Here is a 27,170-nt window from a genome sequence, read left to right as displayed (position 1 = left end):
TGTCTCTTGTTTTATGTTTTAAAGCTAGTTAAAAAAAATGGGAAAAAAGTAAAAAATATTTTTTTTATACACACAATTTTAAATGAGGGGATTGTTGCTTGTTGGCAAACATAATAATAATTAAATTAGAGGATGTTTCAGGAAATAATATTTCTTTATCGCAACTTTACAAAAGACATCAAAAGTAATGAAATGATTGTTTGTTGCGAGGTGAATGGGAGCGCTTTAAAAATCCACTTGATGGAGACAGCAGACTGACCAGAATCACAAAAATCCTACAGGCTTTTTGGCAACCCCGCCATCTTTTCCCTACCAATCGATAGACATTATGCTAAGTGTCAAATATATATATGCCCATGGTGTGAGACAGCATCAGAGAGGTAGGAAGGACTCCTCAAAACTAAATGGTCCCCACTTCCAAAGCAAACACAAATATTCAGTTACTTGTCACACTCCCACATGCTCCAGATTTGAATGGACTCAATAATCACAAATATAGCAAGTCCTTTTCTCTTTTTCTCATGCATTCGCACCCTCTCAGCATTCCTTTAAAGTGATGACCATCATATTGTGGTTGCAGTACTAAACACCGACTCAAAGTGGAGAGTACTACACTGGGTGGTGTGGCCTCTTCACAGACAGACACACAATAACACCAACCTATCATTACCCAGCGAAAGAGGGTGTGTGTGTAGGAGCGACGGAGCAGGAAGAGATAGGGAAGTAAGAACATAAACTCACTTGAAAAAAAAATCACTTGAGGAAGCTAGAAGAAGAGGGAATGAAGGGGCAAGCATTGTGGATGAGCATAAGATAAAAACTGTAATTTTACACAGAAGCAGGGAAACTCCAGATGGACATGCAGTGATGAAGGAATGGGCAGTATGGAATGATAGAGGGAGGAGCTGCAAAAAAAACAAAAAAACAACCCACGAGTAGAAACAAAGATTGCAGAAAGGAGAGGAGGGAGTGTTGCAGCCTGATTATTTGGCTGTTTATCCAGAATGCTGAGAGCCCTCCAATCAGAGATGGAGACCTCTAACTAAGAGGTCTGATAGGCCGAGGGCCTAACAAACTCTGCATATGAGTCTCCTTATTCTCTCCTCTAATCCTTTGTTCCTCACTTCACCTGTCTCCTCCTCCTCTCTTAACCTCCTCATGCCTCTCTCCTCACTCTCTGCACACTCAGCTCTGCATTTCTCTCTTCCCTCCTCTCTTTTCTCTTCCTCATTTGTTAAAGGGTGTCACTGAGCGCAAGGGCAAAGCCTTGTTATCCCTATTCGGCCACATTCTTTTGCTGGTTTATGGTTAAAGTGATGCAAAAAGGATTGCTGAGCAGCAAGTTAAAAGAGGGTTAAATGCAACAAGTAAAGCTTTTTGCCCGTTTATATGTAACTTATTTGTTTTTAGATTTACCATCACGTATGAACATCTGTATGTCTTCTACATTAATTGAATAAAAGTATACCCTTTCAAGGATAAAACTGCAGTAAGATGGAGAATCTTTCCTTTTCATGACTGTGGCTGAAAAACTTAACTGGACAGTTACTTTAGAAAACGTGCAACACATACACATTAAAGAACAGCCACATATCATAAGAGGTCAGGCACGTAAGGTACTGCTAGCCTTTCACGTAACTGTGTTTTTTTTGTTTTTGTTTCTCTGGTACATGGACTGAGAACGAATCTTAAAGAGTTTATTTGCTTCTCTTGTTGCAAATTTAAGGTCACACTGGAGACCTAAAAGTCACTACCGTCTCAAAGCCACTTTGTGAGAGAGAATGTTTTTTTTTTTTAACTTGCATTTATAAATAAATATACAAAGGAAGTAGAAAGGTTTAATTTGTGAGTGTTACAACTGTTGGTAGGCTAATTTTGTTACTAGGAGCCAAATCAGCTTGAATATTCTGCTTGGTCTTTATGTTAAGCTGATTTAGTAATCTCTAAACTTCCTCTATATTTATAAAATGTAAGCAGAGGTGAATCCTGTGCTTCTGATTATATCTTCTACATGACAATCAGGAAGTAAGCCTCCATTTGGTGACGCTAAACCTATTGCATTCACATGTTTGCTTTAGATATTAGCTGGCAAAAGCACAACGCAGAAATCCTTATGGGGGCAAGATAGTCCAGGGATCCTGTGGAGCTTTAGCCCAAAAACATTTTTATTTCACCTGAGGAGCTGAGTTGACCTGAACATATTGGAGCAGAAACGTTAACAGTTAACTAAAAGAAAGCCTATTTGTAATAGGCAGAGAAAATTAATGAATATGATTCAAATATATAAATAAAAGTCCAAAAGTGAAAAAACTGCTAAAATATCTTGCCAAAAGCAGGCATTGTTAGTTTAATGAGATAAACAAAAAGAAACTGTTAGCTAAACATACTAGATAAACAGGTAGCTAACATTTTTAAAAAGTAAGTCATTTTTTAGTTGAAAGTAGCCAATAAGTACAGGAAATTGTTAAATGTACGGATTGACAGTTGAAATTATAAGCTAAAAATAACAAATATACAGTTGAAAATGTTCATTAAACATAATCAATGAAATAACTAGAGTACTCTCCAAGTACTGGACAAACGGGTGGTCATGATCAAGGGGAGACCTTTTAGATTATGCTGGGAACCACTGACCTAAGAACTTTGCAAACTGATATGTTCATCTCAAACTCAGTGCCAACGCACTGAAATGCTTAAATATTTCTAAATGATTGAATTCATAGAACATACTCACATCAGGAGTTTAGGGTTGTTTCTTTTTTGACCTGTAATGTAATATTCAACATGTTTGGAGACAAACACACCGCATGTTCTGATAACGTCCATCCTTCTACATCTTTTGACTACACTTGCCTAAATACACACATGCTGATGGCATACCTAACACACACACACAAACACACCCACACACACACACACACACACACACACACACACACACACACACAGACCCTGTGAAACCTCATATCGGCTTTAAGACACAGTTCGCCGGCTGGCCCTCGCTGTCCCACACTCTCTGACGGGTTCTTAATGGTAAACTAACAGATTGTAAACATGCTGCTAGCTCTCTCTCTCTCTCTCTGTTTCTCCACTCTCTATATTAATCACTTTCTTACTTTCTTACACTCCTCTCTTTATTTCTCTTTCCCTCAGTCTTGTCTTCCTTCAGTTCCTTTACTTCCTCCTTACCCCCCTTCACTTCATCCTTCCCCATCTATCCCCATCCCTTCTTCCCTTTTCCTCTCTCTCCCTCGCTTTTCCTGGGGTATTTTTTAAACAATGTGTCCTTCATGTACGGTTGGTTACGGGGCGTACAGAAGGACATCATTAGCGCTGGTGGTTAAGCTGTAATTTACACCATTACCGAGGTAGGGGCCATTTTTATTGCCTAGTAAATTTCAGCTCTGAAATATTTAGACCATATGGCTCAATTTGTGTAATAACCTTAATTTCCAAGCACCCTTCAGCTCCCTTCAGCGCCGGCTGTTGTTGGCGGATGGCAGAGTGGTGCGTGTATACCTCCGTATGTGTGTGCACGGTGTGGAGTTGTGGAGCACAGACACGCACAAGCATGTACGCAGAAACACAGACATGGAAAAAATGTTCACGTGTACGCAACACATAACCTTTTACACAGTCTCTTCCACATACTGTCACAGATTCATTCATTCACACACACAGAAACACGCACGCACACGTATGTATGCATGGCGGTAGCAGATTAATAGGGTGTCAGCTTCTGTTTGGGTGAGGGAGCGTCAGGCGTCGGCCAGATGGTTCTCAGGGATGATGACTGTCAGGGGTCCTGCTCTGATCAATGGGATGTATTAATACAGCACACACGCGCACACACTCACATACACTGTTGCATTATACACACACAAACAGATATGTTGTGCGTGCGCACAAGCACACACAACCATATTCAAACATATGTATGCACACAAAGTAATGCACACACACACATTTGAATACACATATGCCTGTGGTCTCTCTTCACCAGCGATCCCAAGGGCCACAGTGTAACATCTGGAATAGCCAAGGGAGGGAGGAAAGGACAGCAGAGTAAAGGAGGAGAAAGAGGGAGTTGGTAGGCAGGGAAACACGAGAGAAATACAGGAAAAAGAGGAAAAGGAGGGGCAAAGGGAGTATGGGAAGTAGCTAAAGAAAGAGTGCAATACAGAAGGGTTAAAGGGTGAAAGGCATAAAAGAGGTAGTAAAACTGGAAAGAGACGAAGGCAGAGTGGAGAGACGAGCTGGGGAAATGAAGACATAAGAGTAAGGTGAACGACGATGTTGAGACACTAAAGAGAAACAAGAAAATCAGCCACAGAAGAGACTGGAAGTTTTAAAGAAGAAAACGCACAGGAACAGACAGAAAAAAGCAAAAGAGATTAAAATAGTGACAGATGTGATCAGAAGAAGAAAAAGAAGTAAGCTGTGGGGAGGTTGAGGTGGAAAGCTTGAACACGAGCGGAAATAGAGTTTTATCTACTCGATAAAGCATTTGTCCAGAGCTATTGAGGGCAAAATGATTACCGGTGGCCAGAATCTCAAGTGATATTGTCAAAAAATGAAGCAGTAGCAACAGCACATGAACACAAAGAAGGAGAAACTTGAGAGAAAAGAAGGAGAACAAAAAAACCCGACCAAAACCAAAACATGAAGCACCGTGCAATAAAAACAACCTGACAGGGTAGAATGAGTGACAAGCATGTTTGTCAGAAAGGTGTAAAGCATGGAGAGTGAATTTCTGTGTGCGCGCGAGACAGTGTGTGCGCCAAGCGGCGTGTAGGTGTCTAGCGAGGCAGGCCGCCTGCGCTTCGTACCCTCATTCCGTCCGATTGCCATGACGACCCCATTAATCAGCCAAGCTGGCACAGAGCAGGGTTCCCAGCCCAGCCTGAGATCAATACACACACAAATAGACACATACCAAATGGATACACACACACACGCACATATGCACAATTACTACATGCACAAAAGAAATTGAAGTGGATGAAGAGTGTGAAAGACTGGATCCCTTTTTAGAGGAAAAAACTTAAATAAGGGTTGAAACAAAATATTACAGGGAGAAGTGCTAGACTGGTTTGTGACTGTTTAATATGAAAACAAAATATAAGCTGTTCATGTGCTTCACATTAATGTTATGACCCATATTTTACAATTAATCTAGCAGGGCTGTCAAACTTATTTTAGATCAACCCGATTTAATCTAAATTAAATTTCAATGAAAAAAATATTGCCAGTGCTACCACTCAGCCTTCTAGAAGATCCAGCTACGTGATTTTCTTCTCGAGATAATGCATTCACAAGACTTTCAAAAAACTTGACCTTTGACCTTGAGAGCAAGGTCAGTAAGATTCCAATACCCAACAGTCTTTTACAGCTGAGGGGTGAAAATTAAATAGTAAAATAAAGTCAGAGGAACCTACATTTCTTTTAATGTTAGAAGTACAAATAGATGCTGCAGCTGTTCGCAAAGATGAAACCATTGTTACATAATACAAAAACACTACACAAATTGTTGCAAATTGAAGACACACCTCAACACAGATCTTTGACCCGACCATGTCAGGGAATGATTTTGTCAGTCAGAAGGCTCTAAAACTAATAAAGATTCAGACATCTGGGTTGGATAAAATTAACATTTCAGACAGAAACAAAGTTTGCAAAGCCATCCAGTGGACTCTAACAGGCTGGTTCTGTCCCGCAGGACACCCCTGACTTAGGCATTTTTTTTGCCATTGAATCCTTGATTAATGATGCTAAAGCGAACAAAGTCAAAACACAAATTGTAATCCTTCAGATAAAGTCTGCTCTTCCTGAATCAGCTAAAGGCTTTCTAATTTTCACACTCTTTGTGTATTCCTAAACAACGCAGTGCATGTGGTGAAGACAACTGCGTGACAAATGACCGCCACCAAAATAAGTCTATGCCATGTCAATGAGCCTCCTGCACACACACACACAATCTCACACAGGCACACACAAACACAGAGTGTTCCATATCAATGAGAAGGTGAAAGGTCTCCATTTACATCTTGTATTAATTATGAGTGACAAGCCAAAGGTCACAGAGGGAGAAGAGGCCACACATATGGACAGAATATAGATCTATACTTCTACCTTGTCTCTCTTTTGCTCTCCTCCTTACCTTCCTATCTATCACTCTGTCTCGTTCCCTGCTTGTTCATTTACTTGTCTTTTTATCCCTTCCCCTTCTCTTTTTCATCTCACTCATTCTAGCTCTTTTCATTCTTAACTTCTTTAACAGCTACTGTCTCTACCTCTTTGATCTCTTGTTGCTTTAATGTTGACCATATTCTTTCAGTCTGTTTCTCCTTCCTTCCTTTTATACAAAATTTTATGTTAAAATGTTTTCAAGTTGTTTATATTTTAGCTTCTTCTTAAAGATTATTTTGTGGTATTTGTGTCTATAGACTGGAAAGAGCATAAAAACAGGAAGATGCAGGTCTGGGCAACTGGGAATTAAACCACAACTCACTCCTATGTGTGGTAAGCAACCCAGCTATCTAAAACCAGGTTGCTCTTGAATTAATTTTGATTTTTAAATGGATAACTAACTGAAATTTTTCACAAACAGATTATTATATTATAGACAGACAGACAGACAGACAGACAGACAGACACACACACACACACACACACACACACACACACACGTATAGATGTATGGTGGATAGGGGATGCCAGCAAGTGCTGAGCTGCCAGTTCACATTGAGAGTAGATGGCAGCTGTTAATGTATAATATACATATATATGGGAATGAAGGTGTTTGTATATGTGTGTGTGTTTGTGTGTTTGGTATCAGGAAACATGCTCATACTGGTATTTCTGATATGTTAGATCATCCAGCATGATACAGAATTATGGAAGTGATCTTGGGAATAGCAGACCATGGGCAGCGTGTGTTTATGTCTATTCAGGCCCCTCACTGGCAAACAGATGGCACAAGCACCACAGGTACAGTCCAAATTTCTTTACATTTATTGTATGAATGACATGTGACATGCACGTGTGTGTGTGTGTGTGATTACCTCTACAGTGAGAGCAGTAACAATAGTTGAGTTGAGCGTAGGGTCCTTTTGGTGCTTCCTGTAAACCAGCCTATAATGGGAAATGAGACCATTGGGCTGTCCTGGTTCACTCCATTTTAGGTGGACTGAATACGCACCTGTCAAAGTAGCATGGTGAACTGTTACAATAAATCAATACAAGATAATTTTATACGTGTTAGTCATGCAAATGTGAGTCAAGACACAAAGTTTGCTAAAGTACATCATAGGGACAGAGAGCCACGAAAACATATGTGACAACAAACCTAATCAGACACTTGACCGTCATCTAACTGAACACGGACATTTTAAAGGAGGTAACAAAGGAAAACTGGATGAAACTATCCAGAGCTTAGAGCCAGCTACAACCCAGCAGCCTCGGTATGAGCGGAGGATGAACGCAGTTACAAAGAAAATTTTGGAGAAGAGCGAAAAAGAGAAAAGGGTTCACGTCCTGTTACCTGGTGAAGTCATAAACATACACCGGAAATTTGTTTTGTTATACAAATCTGTTGCACTTGCTTTTGTTTGGTAAGGTGAAATACACTGAATAAAAAAATTCAATGAACACAAAACACTGATATGGACTGGGTTATGTGTTAAGAATGAAAGGACACCATATCGTTTGATAGAAGTGAAAATTATCAACCTACAGAGGGCTGAATTCAAAGACCCTGAAAATACTCAGTAGTTTGTTTGTTTACATGGCTTGAGATGATGGATGGGGTCCTCCTCCTCCCAGAACTGGAACAGGGCATCACTGAGCTCCTGGACAATCTGAGTTTTAACCTGCTGGCATCGGATGGACCAAAACACAATGGCCCAGAGGGGTTCTATTGGATCAGGGGTGGCCAACTCCAGGCCTCGAGAGCTGGTGTCCTGCAGGTTTTACATGTGTCCTTGATCCATCACAGCTGATATAATGGTTACATTACCTCCTCAACATGTCTTGAAGTTCTCCAGAGGCCTGGTAATGAACTAATCATTTGATTCAGGTGTGTTGACCCAGGGTGATATCTGAAACCTGCAGGACAGCGGCTTTCGAGGCCTGGAGTTGGCCACCCCTGTATTGGATTTAGGTCAGGCGAGGGTGGGCCTAGTGAAAGGTATCAAGTCCTTCATCCTCCAAAAACTGTCTACATACTCTCACCACATGAGGCTGGGCATTATCATGAACTAGGAGGACCACAGGCACCACTGCACCAGCGTAGGGTCTGACAGTGGGTCAGAGGATTTCAGCCTAATCATAGTCAGGGTGCTGTTGCCTAGGTTTGTATGTCCCTTCATGGATATGCCTCCACAGACCATCGCTGACCCAGCACCAAAACGGCCATGATGAACGATGATACAGGCAGCATATTGTTCTCCATGCCTTCTACTGATCCTTTCAGATATGTCATATGTGCTCACTGTGAACCTGCTGTTATTCTTGACAAGCCCAGGGTACCAGCGGTGAACCTGCCAATTCTTGTATTCTATGGAAAATGTCAACTGGACTCCACGGTGCTGGCAGAGAGCAAAGGGCCCACTGGAGGATGTCAGACCACCCAAATGAAGTCTGACTATTTTGTCAGAGACATTCACACCAGTGGGCTGCAAGATGCTGTAGGGTTTTGTAGGGGTCTCACCTTGTGATACCAGTACTGACAATGAATTTAGCTAAATCCAAAACTAGAAAAAACCCCCCAGAAAAGATCAGAAGGGAAAAATGCCAGTGACCTCCACTTGTAAAATCATTCCTGTTTGATGGTTGTCTCATTGTTTCCCCTCTAATTTGCCTGTTGTTAAGTTCATCAACACTAAAGCAGCTAAAAGTGATAAACAAACCCCTCCACTACTACCAACCAGATCAATATCTCAGATATTTACTTGATGCTATACTATGATCTCAGTTATACTTATTAAAAAGAAAACACAAAATAATTGTAAATTGAAACTGGCAAAAGAAAATCGTAATGAGGTCATCTCTAATAAATACTGGTTTTCATGTGACTTGTTGAACCTACCCGAAGGAGTGACAATGGGAACGGCCATATCTTGTGGTTTTGCCTCTAATGTCTGGCCCAAAGCCCAGTGACTCAGAATTGAGCCTCTAGAGTTGTGGGCACGAACTCTGTACTGATAGTAGCTGAAGGGCTGAAGAGCAGGACTCGCGTCAAAAAATTCAAGAGGCCCACTAGACCAGATGAAAACCAGCAGCTCCTCCTCTGTTCCTAATGGACGCCTAAGAGAAAATAAACACTTGTATTAGCTTTTCATCAGTTTCCTTTAAATACACCTCATTAAAAATTTAAATATTCAATTTTTTGGTGATGTTTCTTTTTTTTAAATTAAACATCAACTATATCAAATCAATTTTAATTTTGCACATATTTACGTCAGTTTTCTAAAGATAAAGACACTAAGTTTGTGTGGAATTCAAATAAAAAATGGATCATCACATCTTAAACACTCTGTATAAGCCATGAGCTGATGCAAGCACCCTGATGTCTTTGGTAAGCCCATTTGTCTGATTACGTAGGGTTTCAGGTGTGTGCATGAGAGACGGAAAGAGAGAGATTTTCCTGTTTTATCCAAGTCCCTGTCTGCCTGAGTCTGATCATGCCAGATGTGTCACTGAGTGTGTGTGTGTACTGCTATGCTAATGTGTGTTTCCTGAGGACTTAAAGGGCTTAGTCTGGTCTGACCCTGCATACAGATCACAAACTCTTTGGTCAACAAGCAGACCACGACCTTCAGCATGTATTAATGATGCACATTCACACACACCTACACACACACACACACACGGTTACAATAAATAGAGTTTTAAGTAGACATTTATCTGAAAGTATAATCACTAAAACTTTTATCCATTACTGCATAGAAAGGCAAATATGTATATTGTTATGTATCTTATATGTAATAATCGTATGTGATACATGTGTGCTACTTCTGGTTCAACAGTTTGAATTGGTACTCTGAGCACATGAACACAGTGTAGGTATGAGAATGTGAAAAAAAAGCCTTGCATGTGGCTTCTGCATGTTCTTGTGTTTTAATCATAGATCCACCAGCAGGACTTGAAATCTGATTCTATTTTATGTGATACATTTATGGGAACATATAGAAAATTCAGAAGGGTTTAAAAAACTCGAATACCACTATAACACTATAACTTGATAAAGTCACTTTAGGTGTAAGTACTGATGATACTGGCGAAGAGTCGATATATAGAACAATGACATGCCTCAAAAATGCACTGTACACTTTTTTAACCTACAAGACTACCTTTGGACAAAGCACAGTCTCATAGCACAACTACATCCTAATACCGAAGGAGAAAAGAACAGGTATTTATAAGAAGGCAAAGCCAGGCCATATGTCTCAGTGTACTATATTTGTTCATCTGTTACCTGTATATATGGTAGGAGGTGATGAGTCCATTTGGTTTCTTGGGGGCTGACCAGTGAATCTCCAGAACATTGGCTTCACTTGCCTTTACTTTGGGGGGCAGCAGATTTTCTGGGGTGGCCTCTAAAGTCCGCACAAAGACACCATCTCCTACTCCACAGCCCTCTATATGAAACAAAACAATCAGAAATAATTCTGGTACATGGTTAGAGACACAACAGCAAACACCTTAACTAAGTAAAATGGCCATAAAGTTTTTATCAATCTACCTGATCGGTACTTCATGCACTTAAAAAATATATACCTATCTGACAGGCTTGCACTCTTATGTAGTAAATAGTGAAAGGCTTTAGATCTGTCACAGTGAGGTGCAGGTCTTGTCCAGCATGCTGTATTATTGCATCTTCACTCCCTGGATTTAACAGGATGTTGTAGTTCACAGACTGGCTGTTATTTAGTTGACCTGTGCAAAGAGAAACAATATGATAACCTTTAGGTGGTTATGTCATTTACTGGGATAGATTTATAAGAAAAAAAGAAGAAAAAAATATTCTGAGAACTTTTTTCGCTGTTTTTTCCCCAATTTTTTCTGAAGTTTTGGCTTTACAATCCCAGCACTGTGGGCCTTAGAACCAGACAAAAACACACAAATGTATACATACAGATAACACTCACACGCCCATACACACATGCCCCTGGACTTTGTTAATATTCTCACAGGAGGTTTTTCCATAATTCAGGCCAACTGTATTGTGATGGGTTATTCAACATTCATGAACTCTGGATATCTCGAGAACGAACTGATTACCAGACAAATGAAAGACTTCAATTATTCACCCCCCAACTCACATATGCACACACAAACCTTTGCACACACATCTCTGACTTCAGCACATTCAGGTTTTTAAATGGACACACTTTGAGGTAAGACACCTTCACATAATACACACATGTGCGTGGAGGTGTTTATGTGTGAGCGATAATGGCGTGATAATGCCGTAAAGGTTTAATTCAAAACCTATCACTTGCATTATCATCTTGTATTTAACACACACGGTGTACACACACACATACAATTCATGCATGTTCTCTTCCATACAGCTAAAAGCCTGCATTCAATACATTTTCTCACACACACATGCACGCACATACAGGCACCAACACCGCGATGGAGGAATTGATCCTCGAGTAAATGCCTTTTTAATAGCCATAAGTCAGTGCTTTGGCAGTCAGTGTATGCATTTGAAGACATGAACACAGGTGCATGTACACAGACACATACACACACACACTGTCAAGAGACTCAGGTATGCACACACACCCATGCACACACAAGACGAAAACACTCCAGACTCTGGGCTCAGGGAGTTAACCAAGCGTGAGAACCCAGCCGATATTTCCTCACCTTTAAAATCAACCCATAATGACGATAGAATAGGCCTGCCTATGGAAATATCTTGCAATGGTGCACACAAACACACACACGCACACACATTCACGCATGCACATACACAATGAAATACGTATAAAGTTGCATAAATAAACACAGACAAAAATATACAAAAACAAAAGACACACAAACCCACACACACTACTAAGTGAAGTGTCTTTGCTAGTTGGCCCTTTAAGCGGTTTCTGAGATAGGAAATCAGCCTAATGAGAGAGTAATAGTCAATGATAGATGGGTTAGGGCAGACAATCACTGCCCCATAAGCATGAAACTCAGCCCTATGTGTATGCTCATGTATGCCTGTGTATGTGCCCAGGTCTTGAGAGGCCAGAAGGTGAGTACTCAGAGCTTTTTTGTGGGTGTGAGCCACCCTTTTTCTGATTTCATGAAACAATACCTTTAATGTCCCTTGTAAAGAAAGCTAGCACTTAAATTCACTGCACTAAAGAATCACGAGTTGTAACAAGCTAAGCATGGTTTCTGAGTTGGAATGTCTAAAAAATATAAATAGTATTTCCAAGGAGCAAATTTAAATATACAAATGATAGAGAACAACTAGAACTTAAAATAAACGTCTAATCTTTGACACCATTCTGAGTGAAATAACTTAATACACTCTACAGAAAATCACTTAGGGCCATCCAGCCTTTCATCCATCCATGTGTCCTTTCATTCAGATTGCTACTTACCAGGAGGGGACCAGGCAAGAGATATGGAGTAGGGGCCTGACACTGTCACATTGTGCGGCGGTGGGATCCCAGAGGGGCATGAGACTGGTGTTTGTATAACATATTTGTCACTCACACCAGTCCCACCCCCCGTACTAGCCTCCAGCTCATACAAGTACCTAAATAGATAGTGGGGCAAAGAAGGGTGTGGAGAAAGCAACACAGACATTACAGTGTAAGGCTGATATACCATAACATTTCTTAGCATTTGTCAGTATATGACCTGAAATTTGTTTACTTTATGTATTCCCATACATCAAGTATTCAAGTGTATTTATCTACTAAGCAACTTCCACTTTGCAACATTTCTATTTGTACTTTTCTTCCATCTGTGGCAGTGATCTTTTGTCCTTTATAAGCATCCAATCAACTCAAGTCTTACTCACATGCTACAAAACATACTACATGGTTGTTCATTTGCATCTACTTAGCGATGCGGTGCATGTTGTGCAGTAGAAGAAAATTACAGCCAGAACAAACTTTGGATAGTTCAGCTGCCCTGCATTTTTATAATGAAAATCAGCCCAGCTGTGCAAACGCAATGGTCTCACTGATGTACAACAAAATCTCTGCTCATAGTAAATCAGTGTGAAGCCACAATTGAAGTGGAAAATTCTGTGGATGATCTACTAACAGTACAAATCTGTTAACATTAAAGCAAATGCAACCTGTTCATTTCAATAATGACCAGTGCAATCTACTAAGAGCAGCACAAATTAACAAAGAGCCACGAACAAACACAACTCATGAACCGAGCATATCGCTAATCTCCTAACACCACAGGGGCAATTTGTTACTTTTAATATGACAAACGTAAGTGTAGGTTTTATTCTCAGGAAACAGCATGCAAGTGCAGTCTAAGGAGAAGCATTTTTATGTGGTAGAACTGGAGGCATTAGCAGAAGAATGTAAGACTTTTATTAAAACACTGCTTGCTAAGAGGACTTATAAGCCTTATAACATGTAATAAAGGCCTCCTTCACACCTTGGTTTAAAGCAGAGACCAATTGATGAGATGACTGATATCTGATAATGTGCTTCTCGGACACATCAAAAATCGAAAAAAATTTGCACAAGTAGTGCAAAGTCTCTCTTTTACCACGCCTTCTCTCTTCTCAGAGTCATACCTCTTTCTAGCAAGAACTACCACACCCATATGGAGCACAAGACAAGTTAAAATATACTTTTGGGCTGAAGGAAGAAGAAAGTTGAAAAGCCAGAAGGACTGCTGGATACCAAATCCTGAAAATCACAGTGAATCGCAGTTTGTTTCAGTACTCTTCTCCCCAATGTTTCTAGTCACAAATGGAAAACCTCTACTAATGTATATGCAATATGACCAGCCCTTAATTATCCTGATAATATCATCTCAACTATTTTTTTGAGTTAAGCCTATTGAGTTTCATCTTACTAGATTATGAACTTCATAAGAAAATCTGTGCTCTGTATGTTCAGACCAACAGGAAATTTGTCATCACATGCATTATTTTCTTCATCTTCATCTAGTAAGTCAAATGTGCAAATATTTTTTATTAAATCCACAAGTATTTGTTTGGTTACAGTAGAGATATTTGAAGGAAGTAGCTTATTTTAGCCGATTTCTTATTTGCGAGAGGTCACCACAGCTTTTTACATTCGATGCCTCGATTTCGATTTGATATGCAAGGGGATGTTTTGGGTGACTGGCTAAACTACTAGACTATGAAGCCAATTCAGAAATGGAAGATAAAAAAATAATAAATAAATTATAAATATCAATAAAAAACAAAAAAATACAAACATGAAGGTTAAAAGTTGTAATAAATATATTGATTAAACTACATAAACAACAAACTCTATAAAGAAGAAAGGCTAGCAAAGTTTAGTTTTCAATACTTTAAAGGTTCTATTTATCTGTAATAACTATCATTGTGCTGTTCTTCACATTTGTTATACACCTTTGCTCTCTCGATTTCATTTGTCTCGCTGCCGCTCGCGACCCACTCTCTACTTCTTTTGACAATGACATCATAAGATAGATTTCCCTTTTAAGAGCGTGTGGCTGGTTGGTGCTAAAGCCTACATTAGCTGTGTAAGTGGGCCACCATTTAGCATTAAAAGCCTTTAATTTGCTATAAACTCTAGCACACATGTGTTAATAGGCAGCGGGTGTTGGGTTATTGTTCCTGTACAGAGCATTTTAAACAGGAGGCCATTAGTGCCTCTGCACTGGGTTAGAACGCACTCAGGAAAAGGTATTAAAACTACTCATATGTTACTCTCACAGATGCACACACACACACACAAAACATAAATAAATGTGGCTCACTGAGACACACCGACTATGTCAAGGAGAGATAGAAAGACAGAGGGACAGAAATCCTGAGAGGAAGAGAGTGAAGAAGAGACTGAGAGTGATGGAGAGGGAGAATTTTATGATGGCATAAGGTTTCAGTGGGAGAATGAAGTTAAACACTTCATCACTGGAAGATATTTACTTAAATGTAAACAGCGCCTTGGGATATCAAAAGTAAAATTGTGTGTGTGTGGAGAAGGTAATCGGTCAGTGAGGCATTTGCATCTGTTTGGCTGTGAATCTGGTTCTGTGTGTGTGTGTGTGTGTGTGTGTGTGTGTGTGTGTGTGTGTGTGTGTGTGTGTGTGTGTGTGTGTGTGTGTGTGTGAGTGTGTCCTGCGGGGCCAGCCAGAGGGAATAGGTTAATTCTCTCGTCATCTTAGACACTTCCTGGGCTGCTGAAGCAAAGTGACAGCTAATCAACATTGTCATAAATAATCAATGGCCACTTTGAGCAGTCTCACGCACGTACACACGCACACACACAAAGTCATGTGAGCGTGCGCACTTGCACATGCACACACAAGTCTGTCTGGATAATGGGGCCGGTGCTCCCTGTGTAATTCTTGGCGCAGGGCTAAATTGGGAAAAGAAGGGGAAGAGGAAGGGAATGAGGTAAGAAGGAAAGGATAGGAGGGGAGGGAGGGTGAGAAGGAAGAGAAAGGAATCAGAAGCGAGACAAGCGATGAGAAGCGAAGGGTCGGAGCAGGTATGCCTCCTGGCAGACTATCTGGAATTAAGGAAAATTAAACGTCACACACACATACAGTGCTATCTTCTTTCGCTCTTCTTTCTCTTTCACTCACACATAGAGGAGATTGGAGTACTGCAGGGTGTTATCCCAGGAATTCTATTTGGGGTAAGGAGAAATTGTCTTGGGAGAGAGAAGCTCGAGGAGAAACAGGAGAGTCAAAATAATAGGGAGTGGAAGGTATCGTTCCCATATTTAAAACAGAACATCCGCACTGGAAAAAAGACATGGATTAATAAAGGTTAAATGAAAATAAACAGATAAACAAAATCAACGCTTCACTGCTGTCTGCAAACAAAAGCCAGATCTGATTCGTGATTTTAATTTGTGTGCGTGGCAATGTTTGCATCAGTCATTGGCATGTCAAATATTTGCTCATTAAATGACACAAACAGACATGTGCAGAGTGCAGTCCTGAGAGAGGCGTGGATTGGGCGATAGGAATGCTTTTAAATTAGGGTGATCCACGTATAAAGACACAAACGCGGTGATGATTAATTGTGAAGCTGCATGTCAAGTGTTTTTGTATGTGTGACGTCTACATGGACACACGTTTTTATATTCCTGCATGTATAAATGAGCGCGAGTTCATCCTCTTTACCTGCGATTTGGCAAGAGTCCAGTGTCCGTAAAATTCCGGTCACGGTGGTCTCCGGTAAAAATAGTTTGACTGTCTCTGTTCAGCCTGTACTGGGAGATGTGTCCATTAGGTTGGGATGGCTCATCCCAGTACAGCTCCACTGCAGATGTGTTTATTACTAGGTGTCTGCGCTTCGACCACACACCTGGAGTATAAAAAAAGAAAAGAAGAACAAATGAGAGCCTCCTTAAATAATTAATTTGCATCTATAATTAGTCAGCAGTCCTACTTCTGTTCCAAAAAAGTAAATAGCATCACTTTGTGTAGAGAAACCAGGCTGTTTATTAAAGCTTATTGTTCGTTAACTAAGGGCACTGTTTGTTTAACAAGTAAAGCACTGAAATGCTATGCACAATATATATGATCAAATTATAATTTCACGACTTAAAATGAGCAACACTGATGGTTCAAAATCTAGTTTTTTATCAGCTTAAATATTTTGTCCATATATTCAGTCCAACTACCAAGATTGGTATATTTAAGATGATGAAAGACTACGTAAGAATGAGACACAAGCATAAGTGCAAGGAAATGTGAGCCCAAAAAACAAGAAATAGTAGCTCCAAATAAAAGAAATAAGGAGACTGGACAAATGTACAACAAACAATAGCTTAAAAAGTGCAGAAAAGAGAAAAAAATCCTATTTAAATAGAAAAGAAATAGCAGGAAATCTAAGAGAAGAGATGTGCAATGCATTTCAAGAAGAATCAAGAATCAAAAAAAAAAAAAAAAAATCAAATAAACAACAACAACAAACTTCAACGATATAAAGTGTCCACACTTGATACAATGAAAAAGCCAAAAGCTAAAGGGTTTACGAAATACTGCACAGTGAGGAAGCACAGGGGACAACTAATTAGATGCAGAAATCAGAGCAGAAAAAAGAGCATAGATGTAAAGAAGAAATCAAAAAGAGACAAGGTACACTGTAAAAACAAAAATACTAAAAGTCAGACATACTTCATTTCAGTATTTATTAAAATTATAACAAGCTGTGATATTGTTCTGTGTCAAACAACAAAAAATATCCAACCATTGGGTTGTAAATTAGACATACATTTGAAAAATACATTTGAAATACTAGAGGATTTGTGTGTGTGTGTGTGTGTGTGTGTGTGTGTGTGTGCACACGCGTGTGCGTATACCAGCAGGCTTGGCTTGCAGGGTGCATCCTGTGGATGGTAAGCTGGCTCCACATCCCACAGACGTACAGGCCACAAGCACAAAACTATACTCTGTGTATGGCTGCAAACCTGTAACACACAGATATGTGTGAGCATGTGCTAAAATCAATGCCTTAGTAAACCCATGTCCACATTTTTAAACATTTTCCCATTTTAATAAACTGCACATTTGCAACAAAAAATGAAATCCACAAATATAAACTGAGAGGGATAAAGTGGGTAAGAAGGGAAACAGTAAACTGGAAAACAGGGAGAATGGAACAGGGAAAGAAAAAAGGGAATGCTTGCTCAGATGATATCACTCATTTTCTTCCTGACTGTTTTTTCTCCCTCTCTCTCCCTCTGTTCTTTCCACACTCTCTCAATGGCTGGATCCATATCTGTCGGTGTTAAATTATGCATGCCATAACTCAATAATGAAACAACGTAAAGATGGGAAGCTGCGGAACTGACACGGGATAGGACCGGCCCAACGCTGTAATGTCATCAGCTTTTGATCTATGATAATTATGATACCTCTGTATGCGTTTAGGCTACTGTGTCCAGACATGATTTATTTATAGGCACCTGCTATGCAGTCTAAAAGAAATCACATCGCGACTGAGTGGTCCTTTAGCTGCAACCACAGGAAATCAGCTTTTATAATAGGATTTAAAAAGTAGAAGCAAATGTAAAAATCCTCCACGTACCTAAACAAAGTTCTTTTTCCTACTCTTTGGAAACCTGTTTTTCCTTCAGATATATTTCCTGCCTGATTGCTGATGTAAGGTGCGAGTGTGAGGATGAATGCAAATCCTAAGTGTTGACATTGGGGGTTGACTGGATGTTTTATGGTCATTCACTTAGCTGACAGCATACAACAGCTTGCAAATCAAATCCAAAGGAAAATGAAAGAACTAAAATGACTTTATTTCAAAAGGATGACTGCATAATGTAGTGTGCTGAATTCTTTATTTGCACGTTATTTTAGGTGAGGAAGAATTGATTTAATATCATTTGTCATTAAAAGTGTTTTTATAGTAATAAACATCTATACAATTTATTTAGTAATCCCATTTATTACAATATTACAAATGCATTTAGAGTCAGAAATAACCGAATCATAACTTTTTCCATGGAAAGATTTAAAATTTCTTGTAGTAAAAGGAGCGATATGTGTATGATTAATACGAAAGTTCAAAGACAACTCTATAAACTAATGATGCAGATATTACAATTAAACTACACAAAGATTAAATCTGTAATTTAGTAGAAATAATGTTTAAATAAACATCTTTTTGTTGTGATTTTGTTGATAATCAAAATCTGTCTCCAACTGTGTATATTTGGAGGGTGAGAGAAAGAAAGAGAAACCTTACTGTGTATCCCAGCTGCTGTATGCATTACAATACAATACCCACCCAGTGTTGACTACATACAGAAAAGAAAATGTGCACCAACACACACACACACACACACACACACACACACACACACACACACACACACACACACACACACACACACAGTGGAAGCCTTCACCGCGTCTTCCTCACGTCTCTTTCTACTACTTACCCTGCTTAACATGCTTCGCAGCCTGCCACGCTTAACCCAAGCTCTAATCAATGTGTCTGTGTGCCAATGTTCTCGCAATGTTGCCCTGTGTTTGGGTTAAATAAAGGAAATCTGCCAGCCATACGAAAGAACCAGGGCCGAAGCGTAAGGTTCTGTTACACTATTTAACTGTGCAACTAAGCGTGTGTATCTGCATGTGTGCACTCTACCATAGTAAATGATATCTACGGTGCCAATGATGTCATTTGTCGCAACGCTGAAAAAAAAACGGTAACCTTTTGCTACATTTTTTCACACACAAACAGATGCGGTCTGCCTACATGAGCTAAAAATTGTAACAATTTACGGCAGACCATGAGGAGAGAACTTTCTGTTGGCGTGGTGTTGGCTTCAGAGGTAACAAAATGTCTCACAAGTTCATCAGAATTCTCAAGTTTTGCCTATTAATTACAGCCTATTATCGTGCCATGAAGGAGTGTGGAGTGATCGGAGAACGTGCTTGTGAAAACGAATGAATCAATTCCACCCTTGAACGTAAACAATTACAAAGTCTAGCATCACTTGACTCTCTTGTTCCTTCTTCCATTTTCTATATAAGGCAAAAATAAGTGCAGATGCACTTGTCATTTCATAGATTTGCATGTGCACATACATTTAAACCTAAAGAAGAACCCCTTTGATGTTTCTTGCTATGTTTTAAATTAGCTATAACTCTGGTCCTGAAGAGGGCAGTGTTGATCTGCTGGAGAAACGATGCCATGTCTGCGCATACTGGTGTGTGCGCATACTTGTATGCATGTGTGTGTAGCCATGCATGCGCTCGAGTGCTTGATTATGGAAAGACAGAGGAAGCTTCAATCATTATAGCAGTGATCACTAGGAAGTGAAAAACAGGTGGAGGGGGTCTGGATGCGAGAAGCCAGCGGCTCACTGACAAAGAGTTGTTCCTGTCGTCGTAAGAGTTGGACACACTGGGTGTTTGTGTTTGAGGGAAACGCAGACTAAGAGACGCTGGAAGTAAGATAGAGAGTTGGTGTTCGAGCAAAATGTCAAGGAGAGAGACTGGACGTGTGAAAGAGAGCAAACAAGTGACACAAATGTGAGACTGCTGTTGGGTGTGTGTGTTGCAGTAAAAATAACTGATTGAAAACGGCATTTTATTGACAGGTTGCCATTCTCTGTTTGCATTAGAGAATATGATAGGATGATGGGCGCAGGCCGCAATACCATGCCTGTCACCTGATACAGAGAGAAAGAGAGAGACTGAGAGAGCGGGGGTGGTGGGGATTGAAAAGTGAAAGAGTAGATGCAGAGAAAGTGGAAAAACCAAACAGGAAAATCGCAGAAGAAAGAAATGCAAGGACGGCTGAGAAGGAATTTAAAGAGAGAAAAAGAGAGAGAGCGTGGTGGTACAACAAAACTTGAGACTGGAAAGAAAAACAAATTATCATGGGAAAGAAAAAAGAGTTGATGCAGAGAATGAAAGAAAAGAGAGCGCAAAAGAGAGGAGGGAGAGAAGAGAGCTTTGATAACACCTCTCCTAAATAATTAAGAATTTGACTTCCTGTCTGTGGCTCCCTAATGCAGAGACCGTCTGGGATGGAACAGTGAGATCAGGTTCTCACTCTCTCTGTCACACACACACACACACACACACACACACACACACACACACACACACACACACACACACACACACACACACACACACACACACACACACACACACACACACACACACACTCCATCATGGAGTTTTATTGGCATTAATTAACATAGCTTAGAGTGAATGTTGAAACATACATTCATTTTGCTTGATTATTTTTTGATTATTGGTTTGTCTCTTGATCCGAGTCAGTACTCTGACTTTACTTAACTGTGCCTTTCTTTTATTAAGTAAACACCAACAAAAGAAAAACAGAGAAGCAGCATCGAGCCACTCAGCATCTGAATAAATCAACAGTATCTAAAAGAATCTTTCCACAATTTCCCTCATATAATTATTCTTAACTTCTTGAGAAGGTTATAGTGTGTTGCTGCTAAATGGCTTGATCGAACACTTTCTGCATACTATAACAATGAGACTTCTGAGACATATTCGGCATTTAAACAAAGGTACTTCGGTGTCTACGTACTTGTACCTATAGCGCGTACCAGTCACAGAGTGGACTGTGAGGAAAATGCATTAATAAATAAAAGAACATACTCTATTCCCTGCAGTTCTGAATTAATAACGAGCCTACAAAAGACCAATTAAACACATGATTAATGCCATAATCTATATAATTGCAGGCAATAATTCATTGTGAGCTAATGATAGCAATACTTAATATTGATTCACATGGGGTGTCTTTGTACAGTTGTACTTAATTCTCTCTATAAAGTGTCACTTTTTAAAACAGCTCTGGATGCCATTAATGCAAGTCTGTTTGTTGCTTTTCCTGTGGCAAAAAAGGATAAACAAGAAATGGGGGAAGTCGCTTTTTTTCTATAATTTTAATTTCTGTCATCATAGTGGTTTATTAGACTCACGGTGCTGTTATTCAGTGCTCCACTTTATCACGGTGAAGATTTTTCTGCAAGCAAACAAAAAATTCCTAAAATGTCTGATATATATGTATGTATATATATATGTGTATTTTAAGCCAAAAGGGTGACGCTTTGGGCAACAAATACATCTCAGAATTTTTGTATCTTAATTCAAAAGCAACAGGTACAAGCAGCTGGAATGAATTTGAACTTGACTGTTTTTTAAAAAAAGCTCACATGGAAGTTTTCATTTGAGCTTTCATTGATAAATGTACACCTCTCATACCAAAATAATAAGAGAGGCCATTTTTGGTCTGAGGAATTCATCAGATCCAGTTACAATCCTGCATAAAAAAAGATTTAAAATCGTAAGTGTTGTAGCTAAAAAAAAAGCAGTTTCTGTGGTTTCAGTGAGCGTGTGTGTGACAAAGATCCTGAAGTGTCTGTCTGACAGTGGTGAGATGCAGAGAAGATGAATAATAGCGTATTAAACATTAAGGATGAGGGAATAGCACAGCAATTATTTCTGTTCATATTTCACTGAAAACACTTAGATTCGCCCATCCATCTTTTTATCTGTTTCACTCCTTCCTCTGTTTCTCCTTCACTCCATTTTAAAACATGTCACTCCTCGGATCCTTTCTCTCTTCAGTCTTCTGTTAATTTTTTTTTCTGTTGAACATCTTTGCCTCAGTCTTCCTTGAACTCACCGTTTCGCTTTTTCTATATTAGTTTTTGCTTAGTTACAAAGTAAAACATTTTAAGCCTGTCTGTTTATGACTGGCTGAAGATTAGTCCATACAGGATAATAAGGACAAAATAAAACAAAACTCAAAGCTTTACACAAGAATAATAATAATAAAAAAGATAATAATAATAATAATAATACCAAATGAAATATACAAGTTAACCTGAAATATGAAGAAATACATGAAAACTATTTTAAAGCTATTTGTAGCCTGAAAAATGTTTAGATTCTGTTCAGATTTTTTGATGGAGATGTCAGAGAGACAATGCTGAGGAAACTATTCAGTATTACAGACAATACATCTCATTCCCTGCACACCACACTGTGGAGTAATATGAAAGGAGGAGTTTGTTTCTACCAGCGACCAGCACTTTGTTCAGCTCCTCCTCCTTCTGTAAGAGTCAGTGATATCTGTAACACTGGATATCATTTATCTCACTATCCCTGTTATATCCCCTTCTCGTTATAACAGGCCACTTTATTTTTTCATGTGCAATAATTACTGTTATAACTTTAGCTCATCTGAGTATTTCTAGGATTTTCCCACACAACCATCTCTAGGGTTTTACAGAGAATGATCCGAAAAGAGAAAATATCCAGTCAGCGGCAGTCCTCTGGGTGAAAATGTCGTGTTGATGCCAGAGGTCGGAGGAGAATAGTCAGACAGAGCAAACAGGAAGGTAACACTAACTCAACCACTCATCACAGCCAAAGTATGCAGAAGAGCATCTTTGAACACACAACATGTTGAATCTTGAAGCAGGTGGGCTACAGCAGCAGAAGATCACATCGGGTGGCACTCTTGTCAGCTAAGGACAGGAAACTATAATTCACACGGACTCAAAATTGGACAACAGAGGATGATGTTGTCTGGTGGGGGTCTGGTGAAAACATGAAAGCATAAATCAAGCCTGCCTTGTATCAAGTGTTCAGGCTGCTGCTGATGGTGTAATACTGTGGAGGATATTTTGGGCCCCTTAATACCAACTGAGCACAGTTTAAGCGACATAGCATACCTGAGAACTGCTGTTAACTATTTCCATCCACATCCATCCTTTTGGACCACAGTATACGCTGTTCAGCATGCGCCATGTCACAAAGCTTAAATCACCAAAATCTCTGAGGAATGGTTCTTGTAAAATCTATTCAAGAAGTCTGGCAGTTTTTTGATGGGAAAATGAGGGTCACACTAAGTACTAGCCACTGAGTTACATGTAATTCTCTATTTTCTATTTATTGAGCAACTCGTGGTCGTGTATAAGGATTATTTTGCAAATAATAAAGTTCTTAGATCTTTAATCTTATCTTCTAACTGCTGTAAAAAACAAAACAAAAAAACACTCCAGTAAATTGCACTGACTTCCTAAAAAATGGATGTGCTCCAAAAGGAGAGCTGCAAAGTTCAGAGATAAAAAGAGAGAGGAATAAAGGAGGAGAGAAAAAGACTGCCCCAGTAGTGATTTTGGCTGAAAGTTTTCCAGTGTCTCACTGGGGGACAGGGGAATTTCACACACACACACACGCTGGTTGCTTACACTGGCACACGGGGCTGGTACAGTATTACAGCACATTACCATCTCTATTTGGCATTGTTTGCTTTGCTTCGTGCCTACACATACAAACACACATGCACACAACTCCTGACCATACAAGCCAACCACAGGCACCATGGGAATAGTCTATTGGCTACTGGCAAAGCTGATGCCTGGTCTGAATCCAACACAGAGCACAGTAGAGAACTGTGAAGAGAAAATGCCACAGAAATTCAGCTTCAAAAGATGTCATCACTTGACTCCTATACATAAAAATTTAAAAGGGGGTAATGCAATCAGCTTTGAAAGACTCAACATTTTTCAGATAGTGCTATTTCAGTCCCAAAATACACTTTACTACACCCACAGTGATGATATTCGATTTGTATTTTCCTTTGTCACTAATATAATCTGTTTTATAAGAGACAGTAAATGTTTTCTTTACAGTGTTTTATACAGATGTTTGATTTTGCGTGTGTGTGTATATGTGTGTTGTAACTCATGGCAGGAGGCCAACAACACTGCTCCCCCTTGGAGTAGATAAAACAAGACTCACACATCGCCCAGCCCTGACACCATCATATTCATGTGCAAATCTGTAGTATGAAGGTAAGTCAACATGTCTGTTTTTCCCTTTTGAGACTTTTTCCATTGAGTCAATCTTTTGGTAGATTTATCTGATTGTTTGTGGATTCACTTGTTCTCTCAACTGTGAAATTACGTGACCCTCAGCTTGTGTTGTGATCTTTCTAACCATGTTGTGTTTGATTGTGCTTCTATGTATCGTGTATTTTTCTTTCTTTTATGTGCATACATGCCAGTATGTTTCTGTTTGTGTAGGCCATTAGGACAGAGAGCATGTGGCAGCAATCAGGTGTAAATTCAGTCATTACACAGCTTCTACAAACCGGTACGCAAAATAACACACGACAGAGAAGAAGGGACAAGAAGCGTGACAATGGAGGACAAAGCTGAAGAAAAAGGAAAGTACAATTAAGACTGTAACAAGAAAAAAAAACAGGAAGAGAGTATGAACAAGTAAGGAAAAGTGAGGAGAAGGATACGCCATGTCCTACCAGTCACTATGAAATTTCTGGGTCCATCGATGTGCGTGAATATAGTTCCAACACCAGTCTGGTTCAGGTGGTACTGCTGTATTTTTCCATTTTGAAAAGTAGGTTCAGACCAGTTCACGTGGAGGGAGGAGGGGCTTACAGCTGTTACCACGGGAGGTTGCACGTCCTCTGGGACGCCCTGGACTGTTACTGCCACCACCTAAAAACACACACATGCACGTCACATAAACACAGGTTCAGAAACATACAAACAAAAACAGCCAGAGAAAACACAAAGAAAGAAAAACTGAAAAAGTTGCTGAAATATAAAACAATTTTGAAATATTTTACTTCAACTTCAACCAAAAAAGGGTCCTGTTTCTAAGATTCTTAGTCTTTTAATAACAGAGGAAGATCTTTAATATACAAATGCATTAAGCAAGCAACTTAATAAAAAAATAAAGAAAAAATGAAGAAAACTAGCATGTTTATAGACAGACACAAATTACTGTGTTGTAAATGAAACTGCAAAAAAGAAATTATTCATAACTTGCATTATAGAAAATAACCAGAATATCAATGACATAGTAGGTCATCCAGTTCAAGATCCATCACAATTTACAGGTTACTGACCCCAGTGACAAATGTGAACTTGACCTTGAGCACAGTTTGACTGAAGACCCAACTAGGTTTCATTCAAATCTGAACAATACTGTAGGAAGAGCAGTGATTCCTGCGAACTGTTACTGGTATGAACTCATGTACAATAAAAGAATATAATTTATATAGTGAAACTGAATAATTTTGACAGAAAGACTTAAAAAATAAAATGTTACTACAGTGGGGCAAAAAAGTATTTAGTCAGCCACCGATTGTGCAAGTTCCCCCACTTAAAATGATGACAGAGGTCAGTAATTTGCACCAGAGGTACACTTCAACTGTGAGAGACAGAATGTGAGAAAAAAATCCATGAATCCACATGGTAGGATTTGTAAAGAATTTATTCGTAAATCAGGGTGGAAAATAAGTATTTGGTCACCTCAAACATGGAAAATCTTTGGCTCTCACAGACCTGTAACGTCTTCTGTAAGAAGCTTTTCTGTCCCCCACTCGTTACCTGTATGAATGGCACCTGTTTGAACTCATCATCTGTATAAAAGACACCTGTCCACAGCCTCAAACAGTCAGACTCCAAACTCCGCCATGGCCAAGACCAAAGAGCTTTCGAAGGACACCAGGAAAAGTATTGTAGACCTGCACCAGACTGGGAAGAGTGAATCTACAATAGGCAAGCAGCTTGGTGTGAAAAAATCAACTGTGGGAGCAATCATCAGAAAATGGAAGACATACAAGACCACTGATAATCTCCCTCGATCTGGGGCTCCACGCAAGATCTCATCCCGTGGGGTCAAAATGATCATGAGAACGGTGAGCAAAGATCCCAGAACCACACGGGGGGACCTGGTGAATGACCTGCAGAGAGCTGGGACCAAAGTAACAAAGGTCACCATCAGTAACACACTACAACGGCAGGGAATCAAATCCCGCAGTGCCAGACGTGTTCCGCTGCTGAAGCCAGTGCATGTCCAGGCCCGTCTGAAGTTTGCCAGAGAGCACATGGATGATACAGCAGAGGATTGGGAGAATGTCATGTGGTCAGATGAAACCAAAGTAGAACTTTTTGGTATAAACTCAACTCGTCGTGTTTGGAGGAAGAAGAATACTGAGTTGCATCCCAAGAACACCATACCTACTGTGAAGCATGGGGGTGGAAACATCATGCTATGGGGCTGTTTTTCTGCCAAGGGGACAGGACGACTGATCCGTGTTAAGGACAGAATGAATGGGGCCATGTGTCGTGAGATTTTGAGCCAAAACCTCCTTCCATCAGTGAGAACTTTGAAGATGAAACGAGGCTGGGTCTTCCAACATGACAATGATCCAAAACACACCGCCCGGGCAACAAAGGAGTGGCTCCGTAAGAAGCATTTGAAAGTCCTGGAGTGGCCTAGCCAGTCTCCAGACCTCAACCCCATAGAAAATCTGTGGCGGGAGTCCGTGTTGCTCGGCGACAGCCCCAAAACATCACTGCTCTCGAGAAGATCTGCATGGAGGAATGGGCCAAAATACCAGCTACTGTGTGTGCAAACCTAGTAAAGACCTATAGTAAACGTTTGACCTCTGTTATTGC

The 27,170-nt window shown here is 39.8% G+C and overlaps 1 protein-coding gene across 6 annotated transcripts in view; it reads right to left on the bottom strand.

The window, feature by feature from the left end:
• Positions 1–27,170, bottom strand: part of ush2a (Usher syndrome 2A (autosomal recessive, mild)) — a 223,142-nt gene that overhangs the window by 18,686 nt on the left and 177,286 nt on the right. For all 6 annotated transcript variants that reach the window (XM_086282620.1, XM_086282377.1, XM_086282304.1 and 3 more), the window contains 8 exons: positions 25,001–25,199; positions 17,523–17,630; positions 16,339–16,522; positions 12,615–12,772; positions 10,780–10,938; positions 10,478–10,640; positions 9,089–9,306; positions 7,065–7,201 (listed from right to left, as the gene is read on the bottom strand). In XM_086282620.1, the coding sequence (XP_086138746.1) occupies positions 7,065–7,201; positions 9,089–9,306; positions 10,478–10,640; positions 10,780–10,938; positions 12,615–12,772; positions 16,339–16,522; positions 17,523–17,630; positions 25,001–25,199 (1,326 nt within the window). The remainder of the gene's footprint in view (positions 1–7,064; positions 7,202–9,088; positions 9,307–10,477; positions 10,641–10,779; positions 10,939–12,614; positions 12,773–16,338; positions 16,523–17,522; positions 17,631–25,000; positions 25,200–27,170) is intronic.

The sequence above is a fragment of the Aulonocara sp. 'chitande type north' Nkhata Bay genome, linkage group LG1 (assembly GCF_057382095.1).
Source record: "Aulonocara sp. 'chitande type north' Nkhata Bay isolate Kocher_YH1m ecotype deep benthic linkage group LG1, A_spYH_male_GT1.1, whole genome shotgun sequence".
In the NCBI taxonomy this organism is placed as follows: domain Eukaryota; kingdom Metazoa; phylum Chordata; class Actinopteri; order Cichliformes; family Cichlidae; genus Aulonocara; species Aulonocara sp. 'chitande type north' Nkhata Bay.
This window is presented reverse-complemented; position numbering and strand designations above follow the sequence as displayed.